A 12,713-nucleotide genomic window follows, 5' to 3' on the forward strand; every position below is an offset into this window, starting at 1 on the left:
AAAATTTGGCGAACATGTATAAACACATGCACTTCAAAGCAGTGCACCAGCAATATCACTTATTTCCATTACATGGCACATGTCACTGTGAGCACTTATGACGGGGCATTTCTGCTGGGTTCACATGATCAGAAAAATAACCATCAAATGAGAAAGCAAATCAGCTTTTAGCCTGCTAGGGGTGAAAGAAGTTCTTATGGATGTTTGTCTGATGTTAAGAACTATCTTAAAAATGGAATTAAGATTTTGTTCTATAAGAGGATCCAGTGTCATGGTTGGAAGCTCGTTTCTTTACTGCTCAGCAATGCTTTGGAATTGTTACATCTTCACTATAGTATTAAGAGATAGGCTGGATCAGATGGAAAGAAGCAAATTAAGTAATTTAGATGAAAAGTGAATAAGGCAGACATATTAAAACCTTTCTATGAGTGAGTAGCATTAATCTGTTGAGGTAGTGCTCTGAGATTGATATTTTCAGAATTATTTTCTGTATTTAAAACACAAAGATGTTATTATAAGTAGCTTTAATCTGATGCTTTACTTATAACAGCACTTTTCATCCTTTAAATACTACTAATACACTGTTGAAAAATTGGAAATCAATTTATATCTGTAATTTTTTTCTCTGTCTTGAGAAGTATAGTTCTGGCTATCAACTAACCAACAAGTTTTTTTTTTTTTTTTTTTGGCCACAAAGTCTTCCATCTGAAATATAGAATACAAAGATTTATGAATAGAATTCTAGTGATTATGTAATTCTTATTACCGTGGTTCTTCTAACACTCTCAGGAAAACATTTTGACAAATTTTATAGTCAATTTTCATCTGCTCAAAGGGTAATAGAGATCACTTTAACATGAAATAAATCCTAAAAAAATTTTGTTGAACGAATAAAATATTGTTTCAATAAAACTTGTTTTATTGAACAGTTTTCTGTTCACCAAAAAACTTCCAAGTCCTGGCCAGTGGCCCCCTATTTCCAGCAGTTTCTAATACAATAACATGATAAAACAGGAAAAGAAATGTCCTTCACGGCTTGTATTAGCATTTAATCCACATCCCTCTCTTTTCAGTCCTTCTTTAGTCTTGAACAAATCTGAGTGAGTCTTGGAAAGAAGGAATGATTATTTTCTTGGCTTAGCATAACCGAGATTCTATAGAACTCCATCGCCATTGCTCCCAAGACAGTTCAGTGGTGAAAGTTTTTCAGGGAAGCATGCCAACTCACGGTTACTTCATGGCCATAATGGGACATACATTACATGTCAGGACAGTAAAACATCCGTGTGTGTGTGTGTGTGTGTGTGTGTGTGTGTACATATATATATATATATTTTTTTTTTTTTTCTAAAGATGACCCCTGTGTGTGTGTGTGTGTGTGTGTGTGTGTGTGTGTGTGTGTGTGTGTACATATATATATATATATTTTTTTTTTTTCTAAAGATGAACCCCTACTGGGTTATAAAGAACCTAACAGCCAGGGAGAAAAATCTACAAAGATAAGAGGAGCTGTTCTATTTCCTGTTCCTCATTCTACCCATTTTAAAAATGAACTCTTTATTCAATAAGGAGTAACTTAAACACTGTGTAGAATGTCCTAGGGTATGTTGTTCGACCTAAGGCTAAGGAGCAGCAGCCGACTTGGGCAACTGCCCAGCCCAAGACGGTTCTGATTTTAAGAGGTCTGTTTTCCTTGCAAGAAAGTCTGGGATGTGAAGCCAAGCACAGAGGTTTTAAATGGGTGCAGGAGCCAATCCAGCTGGGGGTTGTTAGCAGCAATTGGAGGACAATATATTTTTTTTTAAAAAAGGGTGGCTGAGGACTTTTTTCTGGTCAGAAAAGAGAATCCATTTGGATAGAAAAAACTTGCTTGCAACCTGGTAAGGAAACTGTGTTTTGTTTGACTTAATTTAAACAGAATGACATATGCATGATTTTGAAAGAGAAAGAGGTATTTGGGGGTAGTTTGTAGCTCTAATATTAACCAGTGAATGTGGTGATTTAAATACTACAAGGAGGCAAAGCGAAGGGCTACTTTGTAAAGCAGGGCGCCACTGAGACTGAAGTAGATGCCCTTGGGCATTATACCCAATGGTGAATTCACTTGTTCTGAAGCATTAAATACAACTTTCTGGGAAGACTGGCCTCTGAAGTTATCTACAGATCCATTCTGAATGTCCTTGTGTTACTATTAGCCTGTCATTCTTGAGGAGTACACGTGTAGCTCATCCCCACGTAACCCATCCTCTGGCACTGGAACAGGCTCAGTGGTATGGACTTTTTCTCACAATTGAGAAATCAGCTGGTGGAGAAGAATCCTGCCAAATCCCTGTGCCCATTTTTGACATGTTGAACCTATTCAGGAACTTATTTTAGTTTGTTCTTAATGTTTTCTCATGGAGACCTTTTCATGGTCTTGGCATTTCTAGTAGCCTCACAAATCCCTGTGCTTTGGCCTTCTAAAAAACATAAACCTTTTTGAATCAATAGTTGAGGCTGTGAACAGTCACCAGTCGATACCAAAGGAAGAATGGTCATTACCGAAAGGCCAGGAGCTTCTCTAAATAGAAATAAGCTTGAGTTTGACACCACCAAGGACTGTTATGGCCAGCACTTGCACAGTTCAGACATATCACTCTAGGCCATTCATTTACCCTGTATGTTACCTGACTTCATGGTGTCCTACATGTAATAATTACACACAGAAAGCTCCCAGTACTATGAAGTAGCATTTCTCAGGTTTGCTGTATTATTAGAATCATTTTTAATACTGTTACTGTAAGCTTCCATTTTTAGTATATGAAACGATTTCAGATTTAGTCCCCCAAATCAGGAAACAAATTATAGAGTTCTGTACATCACTGGGATGGTAAGAAATGCTACTTTTTTACTGAATTAAGTTTTCTCTATGTAACTGTATTTGAGCAAACTTTGTACTACTCTTTGCTGAATTTTAATTATGAATCAGAACTTAGCTAATCACCTAACAGTTTTAAAAGTTATTTTGTGAGATAAACTTTATCCTTGAAACAAATAAATGTTTGCTACTTATTTTATGTACTTACAATGATTTTAGCATTTTTTAATTTCTAATGCGGAAGTTGTCAGGAACAGTGTTTTTTTGTTTTGTTTGTTTTTGTTGCTCTTTGAATATAGCAGATTTTGCCCTAAGTATAAGTACCCAGCGTAAGTAGAGACTTATTCATGCCCCTTCATAAGATTTGGTTATGTTTTAGGTAGTCATGAGACAAAAAACAACTTAAAAGCATTAAATTAGTTTCACATCATGATAAGGCATTCTGATGAAGGACAATTAAAAATATATGGTGACATCTATTACATCAAATTTCTGTAGTGCAGAATGTCAATCTAAACAGGGAAGAAATTAATTTTTCATAGCTAATATAGATTAACAGGGTAAACAAGATTCTTGGGGCATTTAAAAAAATAAAATAAGATAAATGAAAACAGGACAAAATTCAGAAGCTTCTGAAGTGACATGTGGTTAAAAAATAGGTTGCACCTACACTCAAGTCCTGTAGTCAACCAATTTGCTCTACAGTAGCAACCACTTTGCCAGTTCCTAAGATATTCTTCCAGAGAGATCTCATGTACATTTGTCCCTCAGTATCTGTGAGGATTGGTTCCAGGACCCCCCACAGATACCAAAGTTCACAGATGCTCAAGTCCCTTATATAAAATGTAGTATTTGAGTATAAACTATGCACATCCTCCCATTTACTTTAAATCATCTCTACATTACTAAAAATACTTAATACAGTGTAAATGCTATTAAATAGTTGTTATGCTGTATTGTTTTTTATTTGTATTATTTTTTATTGTGTTTTTTCTTCTGAACATTTTCAATCCACAGTTGAATCCACAGATAGAAAACCTTGGATACTGAGGGCCGACTGTATTTACAAACAGGTTCATGTGTGGTCTCCCTTTTATTTTCTTTCACAGAAATGGCAGCACCATCCCTGTACATTATTCTCTACCTTACCTTTTTTTTAGCTAAACTGTTTATCTTGTAGATTAGTGTTTTTTCAAATTGCAGTATGTCATATTAATGACCTCTAAAGTCAGTTTAGTGAGTCACAAGCAGAATCTTTTAAAAGCAGTGAAAAAACTATAAAGAGCCCAATAGAATAGGTCAATATTGCAAGTAAAAGGGCAAATATCTTGTGAAATTTTAGTTAAATGTAAATCTGTGTACTAAGTGACAGTGTGGGGTTTTGTTGTTTTTTTGTTCATTTTGGTTTTGGTTTTTCCTGTGATTCATGGTCAGAAAGTTTGAAAAACACTTAGTGTAGATGGTTCCATATCACCCTTGTAAGCTTGCTCATTTGTTTTTAATTGTTGCATAGTATTCTATTGTGTAGAGTACTATAGTTATTCACATATACCCACATCCACAGGCAATCTGTTTCTAGTTTCTTGCCAATTAAAACTGCTTCATTGAATATCCTTGTAAATATATTATTTTACACATATAAGGGCATATCTGTAGAATAAATACCTAAAGGTAGAATTGGTAGGTAAAAGAGCATGTAATTTTGATAATTATGGTTAATCCTCATTATTCCTGGATTCTGTATTTAATTTGCCTACTTGCTAAAATTCATTTGTAGCCCCCAAATCAGTATTTTAGTACTTTCATAGTCATTTGTAGATATGAACAGAGCAGTGAAAATTTTGAGTCACCTGATGAACTGACCCTCTGCATTCTTAATTCAGTTCTCATACTATAAACTTTTCCTTTCCTTGGTCTACTTAGTATCATATTTTTCACACTTTTGTGCTTTTTGTTGACAATTTTGCTGTGTAAGATGGCCCCCAAGCATAGTGCTAAAGTGCTCTCTAGTGTTCTGAAGTGGTGTCTTACAGAGAAAATGTACATGTTGGATAAGCTTCATTCAAGCATGAGTTTTAGTGCTATTGGCTGAGAATTCATTGTTTTTGTTTTTGTTTTTTCTACATAGTACTTACATTGTATTCAGTAGTATGAGTAAACTAATCAAAGTGTAAAGTATACAGCAGAAAGTGCGTGGGTAATATATGGGACTTCAGCATCCACCAATTTTGTTAATGAATCAGCAATATAGTACATCCAGAAAAAGAAAGAGGAAGTTAACCGATCTTTATATGAGGCTACTCCAAAAAGTACTGAAATAACATTTATAATGAAGCTATGGAAAAGATGAAATATCAGCTAAGTTTGTGGATTCATGAAATGGCGACCACTAAAAAAAGCATAGTGGATAGCATTGTTGTTTAACTAAAAGCCAAATATATTCATAGGCACGTTATTCGAGGTCAGGAGAATGTTAAACCCTTCTTAGCTAGTGTTTTATTGTAAAGAAATACTGCATATAATTAATTATCTATAAGAAATATATATTAAAGTTTTCTTTAAACAGAAACACCCATAATATAAGGTTATTTATTGATAAGTTGTGAAAATGTGATGACCAGAGGTTTGTCGGAACGTAACCCCATATTTTCTCTAAGAGCAATGGCTCAGTATTTGCTAATTCGGTGTTTATCACAACCTTGCAGAATATAGCTACCATGAACTATGAGAATGTATTTTCAAATGGTTATACTCCCACCATCACTATATGAGACTGGTCTTTTCTCTATTCCCAGCTAACACAATGTTATTTCAAATCTTTTGATATCTGAAACCTGGTAGTTGGATAATGGTATCTTGTGATTTTAATTTGCATTTCTTTCAGTATAAGTAGTGTACAACATCTTTTTATATATTTTAGAGCTATTCATATTCCCTTCTGTTCGTATTCTTTCTGCTTTCTCTTTGGATATTTGTCTTTTTCTTATTGATTTGTGGCAGATATTTACATATTAAGAAAATTAGCCCTTTGTCTATGCTATGAATTGTAAATATTTTCTCAAATTTGTCATTCATCTGATGACTTTTTTTTCTCACATGGCAAAAGAAAATGCTGTAAGTATTTTTAATGTAGTCAAGTATACTGATGTTGGCCATCTTTATGACCTCTAGATTTCGTTATGCCGATTACCTGGTTTGATCATCACACATTGTTTACAGGTATTGAAATATAACTCTGTATTCCATAAATATGTACAATCAATATGCTTCAATTAAAAAATAAGTAAATTCTTAAAAAAAAAAACTTTCCTTAAGAGATATTTACAATATTTATATATATATAAATACAATATATATTTGTATATATATATATATACAATATTTGTATATATATATATATATACAATATTTATATATATATAAAACATACTTTTTTATTGAATCATAGTTGATTATACATATTTTGGGGATTCAATGTTGACATGTGTTGATCAAGTCAATATTACTAATATGTATATTGTTACAAATTGTACTTATTCTTTATGCCCCTTGTCCAGTCTCTCCCTATCCCCCTTTTCCTCCCCACTCCCACCACTGATAACCTTAGATTTCTTCTCTCCCTCTGAAACAGTAATGGTTACATTGTTGATTTGTTGCCTAGATGATCTGTCCAATGCTGAGAACTGTGTTCAGGTTCCCCAATATTATCATAGAGCAGATGCTTCTTCTGTCACTCTGGAATGGGCTTTGTGGAGAGAGATGTCATCTTCTTTCCTTTGGTCTCTGCTGGTGACTTTCCTTGTGTCGATGCACTCCAGTGGCTGGTGGACCATCTGCATGGTGGTTGTGAGGTCTAGCCACCTTTATACGGCAGCTGTGGTTACTGCAGTGGCTGTGCTGGGCCACCTATATATATGTGATGTTTTGTGCATGCTCCTTGGTGCTGGTGGTGTGCCTGGTTGGGGGGGTGTCCGTTCCTCGGCTCAATGCCCCAGGCCTCCAGGTGGAGCCCTGAGGTGCTAGTGGTGTGCCTGGTTGCAGGCAGGAGGGTCCAGTCCCTGGCTCTATGCCCCAGGCCCCCTGGCAGGTCCTCAAGGTGCTGGCAGTGTGCCTAGTTGCTGGCAGAGAAGTCTGGTCGCCGGCTCCATGCCCTAGGTCCCTGGGCGGGGCCCTGAGGTGCTGGTGGTATGCCTGGTTGTGGGTGAGGGAGTCCAGTCCCCAGCTTCATACCCTGGGACCCTGGGCAGGCCCCAAGGTGCTGGCAGTGTGCCTGGATGTGGGAGTTGGGTCTGGTCCCCAGCTTCAAGCCTCAGGTTCCCAGGCTGGCCCCAAGGCACTGGTGGTGTGCCTGGATGTGAGCGGGGGGTCTGGTCCTTGGCTCCATACCTCAGGTCCCCTGGTGTCCCCAAGGAGCTGACAGTATACCTGGGCTGGAACTAATTTTTTGTCCTTTGCTTTCTTCTTAAATGGAGGAACTTCCTGTGGGAACCGGTACTTGAGCTGTGTGGTTGAGCTAAATTGCTGCTTTGCTGCTATTTCCCTATGGAAGGCTTTTTGTGTAGCTCAGGGTTTAATGGTACTTCCGGCTCTCCAGAGACCTGGTGCACTTGGATTGTGTAGAAACTCTGATCTGGGCCTAAGTTTTTTCATCAAACTGCACCCCATGCAGTTCTGCATTTCTGACCAGTCTCCTCTGAGTGGTCCTATGTGATTGTGGGGCGGATCAATTGTCTTTGCTGTGTCCCAATGTTCTCCTGGTGGGCACGTCTCCCCCACCGCCCATGCTCCAAACACTTTCCATGGGACGGGCCCTGCGCTGGTCCCTTGTGATGACTCACTGGCCTCTGAATGGTTCCCCCTTTTCAGCTGTTCTGGCTCCTCGCTCCTGCGTGGGTCCATGGGAACCCTATTAGTGGACTTGCTGTCCTGGGGGCCACCAAGGCTCTCTTCTCCCCTGACACCTCCAAGCAACTCTGTCCAAAGGGCATAGCTGTGGTTTCTGCCGGCTCCTGCTCCATGCGTTCATCAGCTTCAGCCTTAGAACAGCCGTGGCCTGAGATGCTTAGAGCAGCTTTTTCTTTCTCTCATCATGGTTTCTCCCATCTTCATGAACTCTATAGGTCTCTCCTCTTCCCCTGAGCTCTAGTGGCCCCAGCTTGGCTGTTGTTGCATTTTTCTAGTTGTACATTGGTTGATTTGTGGGAGAGAGTAACACTGAGGACTGTCTATTCTGCCATCTTGACTGGAACTCTGAGATATTTAAAATATTTTAAGAGTTGTATTTGCTATTTTTGATGTTTTGTGGTCTTTTAGTGTTTGTAAGGAATTTAATCTTCTTGATATGTAATACTAGTTATAAACCCTTGTTATCTATGTTGAGTAAATTTCAATGTACTAGAACAGTGGAAGACAGGTTTGGGGATCCAAGAGTCCACCCTGAATTTCAGTTTGTGCACTTACTAAAATTACCTAAGCCATGCCTCTTTCCTTTTCTGAAACTCAGGTTCCCCATCTAGGCTTTGCTGGTTCTACATGAAAGACAATGCCTGGCAGGTGACAGAATCTCAATGTCAGTTCCTCCCTCTCTTGCTTCCCTGATGTTTTCCACCAAGAAATAATTTGTTAACTTGCATTATGTAACACACTAAAAGTAAAAAAAAGTTTCTTTTCAAAAATTCTGTAATATAAGTCATAGACAATTCTTTCTGAGTTTCTCAAACTAGCCTGAACTGATAACTGATCTCTATACATAGATTTGAATTTTTGGTATTAAAAAATAATGTGTCAGTACAATGCATCGTTTTTTCAGGAAGGGGGATATTAAATGTTTGTCACAGCAGAAAACAGTGAAAAATGAATTTTTAGGTATTGAGTTATGTTCTTTAAGAATTCCTAAACTCTATATCTAGAAACCATATGGAAAACCCTTCAATATAAAAAAAAATTTATTTAATGAAGTCAATCAATACACCCTAATTTATCCACTTTTATCTGTCTAAATTTTTATATATATAGTGTTTTCTGAAAGCAGGCTACATTTTTGAAATAATTAAGATTGCCTTTTTAAGAAACATGAAGTGCAATATTTTTATTCTTCATTTTTTTGATTATATTGACTATGTTTTCATGTATTTTTCTTGGCTGCTTCCTGTGTAGTTGCTCCTTAACATTTGGGGCATAAGGAGAAGTTATAATTTTACAAGTTTACAATTTTTTTTGCCTCAACTTTGTATTTGAATGCAAGTCATTGTCTCTTCTCTAGGGAACTTTAGTAAGACTTGAGTGTGCTTGCTCTATTAGGCAATTTAGAAATCATAGACCTTGCTCTGGACTTCAAGATTTTTGAAGTTCAAAGCATATGTGTGTGGAAGAAAAACATCTGGAGAAGAGAACTTGCTTCATGGCATGATGCTGTTTTCCTGCACTCTTCAGCAGAGCGTCTGTTGAGCAGGTTGGCAGGTTTGATAATTAATTCATGACGAGAGAATGAGCCATGTATCTTAGGGACTCAGTTTTGCCCCTTACTGCTTCTTTCTTCCGCACATGTCTGGCAAAGCCTTCAGAGTCTAGGATCACTGATCCCACAGTTGGGTCTTAACTCAAACACTTATGTTCAAGCTTAATTAGCTCAAAGATATAAACAGATGAATGGCCTGGGACAGAGAGGATTTAGTGTTGAGCAGTGTAGTTTTATTATCAGGGATTTTTGAAATTTGTGTCGAAGTACATCAAAACAACAACAAAAATGCCTTTAAAAACTCAGAATTTGGATGGTATGCAGTTGAAAGTGACAGAATTTTATGAATATCTCTGTATGTTTTGAATTTTTCTTTTTGTAACTTTCTATTTAGATATAATTAATTTCACACTTACAGAAAAGTTGCAAGAATAGTACAAGGGACACTGTGATTCCTTTTTCCAGATTTGTCCATTGTTTTCATTTTCCCCCCTTTGTTTTTCTATATTCATCACTCACTCCTTCCCTCCCTCTACACACACACGCGCGCGCGCACACACACACACACACACACACACTTAAACGCATGCATTTATTTTTGAACTATTTGAGAGCAAAGTGAAGACATCAGGCTCCTTTATTCTTGATACTTCGGGTGTTTTTCTTAAGAACAAGGCCATTCTTCTAAATGATCACAGTATGGTTATCAAAATCATAGCATTTAATATTGATACAATACTACTCTCTAACCTGTAGTCCCTTTTCAAGCTCCACCAGTTGTCTCGATAATGTTCCTTATAACATCTCCCCCCATCCTCCAGTCCACGATATAATCCAGAATAACAATAACACATTGTATTTGGTTGTGATGTGTTCTTTAAACAAGAAAAGTTTCGCAACTTTGTTTGTGTTTTTTGACTTTGACATTTTTGCAGAGTTCAAACCAGTTATTTAGTAGAATGCTGTTATATCAGGCTTATTTGGGTTTCTTGTTCAATTCTGGTTATGCATTTTTGACAGGATCACCACAGAAGTGGTGTTGTGTCTGTAGGTATCTTACCAAAAGGCACATAGTGTTTGTTGATTTGTGCCTTAATTGGTGATGTTAGCTTTAATTATTTGGTTAAATTGGAGTCCGTGAGGTTTTTCCACAGAGAACTTACACTTTCCCCATTTATATTTAATAAGAATTTTGTGGAGAGCTACTTTGAGACTATTGTAAATAGCCTGTCCCTCTTCAAATTTTCACCCGCTAGTTTTAGCAACTGTAATGACTTTCTAACTTTATCATTTCTTCTGTGTTTATTAGTTGGCATTCTGCTGCAAGGAAGAGCTTTGTCTTCTCTCCAGTTTATTCATTTATTTGTTTGGATCAGTATGGGCTCATTGGTTCTTATTTTGTTTGGTGGTTATAATTCATTGCTCTCACTATTTATTAGACACAAATTTGGCTCTTCAGGCTAACCCCTGGGTTCTTTTGATAAGTCCTCTTTGTTCATTGAGCATTTCCTTACTTTCTGGCGCAATGAGATATTTCAGATTCATTTTATATTTTCTCTGTTCCAGCTCTGTAACTGACATTTCTTCAAGGAATCCTACCTCCTTTTTGTGGAGAATGATATTTAGAAACCGATACCTAGTGTGTGTGTGTATGTGTGTGTGTGTGTATGTGTGAATGGATTTTAAAAGAACTGTGCTATGGAATTACATTTGCTAAATCATTGTGTACAGTATGTATGAGTATATATATGTGTGTGTTCAATGTTACAAGTTTCAAACAGAAGAGCATTTATTTTACATGTAATAATCATAAGTTTTGACAAGAAAGAAATACATTTTTCATTTCACAGTAAGTGGCATTACACAGTTTTGAGTGCTAAATCATCTTGACATTTATGATGGAGCAAATGGAAAGTGGGGAACTGAGTGTGTGAAATATAAAGCTATCTTTAACTGTTCTATTAAAAAGCAAAGATTTATTTTCCATCTGTGATCTGAATGTGCCTACTTGTGTTCTGTTTCATGGCAGTGGAATTTCTGTGGAGCCACACGACGGAGAGCATGTGTGTTGGATATATGTCAGCTCAGGATGGGAAAGCCAAGGTAAGCGGGAAAAACTGGGTCATAACGTAAAAACTTGTAGCCATTGTATAAACCTCTAACAAGCTATGTTGGTATAGGTGAATTTTTTCAGCCTCTGTTAGGCAATAGCTCTATGGTCTTTCTAAGAATCTGATTAAGAATAGTTAATGATCTCAAAGAATAACAGCAGATCTTTTTTGCTCTTTGTGACAGAGCAAGGGGGGATAAGGAAATACTCCCTCCCCACCCCCATCTTGCTCTGCCTTGTCCATTGTGAATAATTGGAAAAGAGGAAATTGGAGATTGGGAAGAGAAAATGGGAGTGACACTGATGAGCTGATATACTTGGGTAACTCTGCAAGGAGTGTTTGAAGAGATAAAGGAAACCGAAGCAAAGTAAGTTTAGACCCTTAAAAGATCCCTGCAAGTTTGATGGCAGAGGTGCTTGCAGATGCAGCTGACATGCTTGCAGGTACAACCTGGCTAATGCTTCAGTGTGTTCTGGCATGCCCTGGCATGGTGTCTTCAGGGGAGGAGTCAAAGGTCTTTGCCTCTGTGCACACGTCCTTCAGTGTGGCACATCTATCACATAGGCATCCTTGCATCACCTCTTGAGTTGCTTGGCTTCCCTGTACTCATTCCCAGGTTAAGCCTGGGAGTAAGAAACATAACTTGTATATTTTATTTTATATTGGCCTCATATTCTTCTTGTTCATAAATTTTTTTAGAAACACCTGTGGCATATGATGTTTACTTGGCATTAAAGTACCTCAATAGCGAAGCTGTGAAGTTGGGAAGTCTCTTTTTTAAAGGAAATGATTTATTTTGCACATTTGGAAATATAAATTAAAGAAACTTATGATATAAACCATCTCATACAGATTGAATCATTAACAAATAAAGGATAAGTGTAATAAAGAATAGTTTGTTCCTTATTTGTCATAGAATACCCATCTAAACTGACCTCTGTATATTATCCAGCAAGCCAGTAGCTTCACAAGGTTTCTGGGAATACAGTGTATAAGAGCATTTCAGCAGACAAGGATTGACTTACATTTGTGAAAATGTCTCGCCCTCACTTGGTACAGTGTTCATATTATATTAGTATGCCTTTTTCATAAAATAATGCGTAAAGTTTTCTTTGTTTCATAATCTATAGAGAAGGTAATTATGATTGCCAATTTTAAAGGTGACTTAATGGTTTGTAGCATCTCTAATAGAATTTTCAGTGATAATGGAAACATTTTATTTCTGTGTTGTCCAGCAGGGTAGCCACTAGCCACATGTAGCCATTGAGTTGTCAAAATGTAGCTAGCG

General features: G+C 37.1%; 1 protein-coding gene across 1 annotated transcript in view; it reads left to right on the top strand.

Moving 5' to 3' along the window:
• Positions 1 to 12,713, top strand: part of TASP1 (taspase 1) — a 264,853-nt gene that overhangs the window by 224,889 nt on the left and 27,251 nt on the right. Inside the window, exon 13 of the mRNA XM_063108924.1 lies at positions 11,344 to 11,417. Within this exon, the coding sequence (XP_062964994.1) occupies positions 11,344 to 11,417 (74 nt within the window). The remainder of the gene's footprint in view (positions 1 to 11,343; positions 11,418 to 12,713) is intronic.

This window comes from Cynocephalus volans, chromosome 1 (genome assembly GCF_027409185.1).
Source record: "Cynocephalus volans isolate mCynVol1 chromosome 1, mCynVol1.pri, whole genome shotgun sequence".
Lineage (NCBI taxonomy): Eukaryota > Metazoa > Chordata > Mammalia > Dermoptera > Cynocephalidae > Cynocephalus > Cynocephalus volans.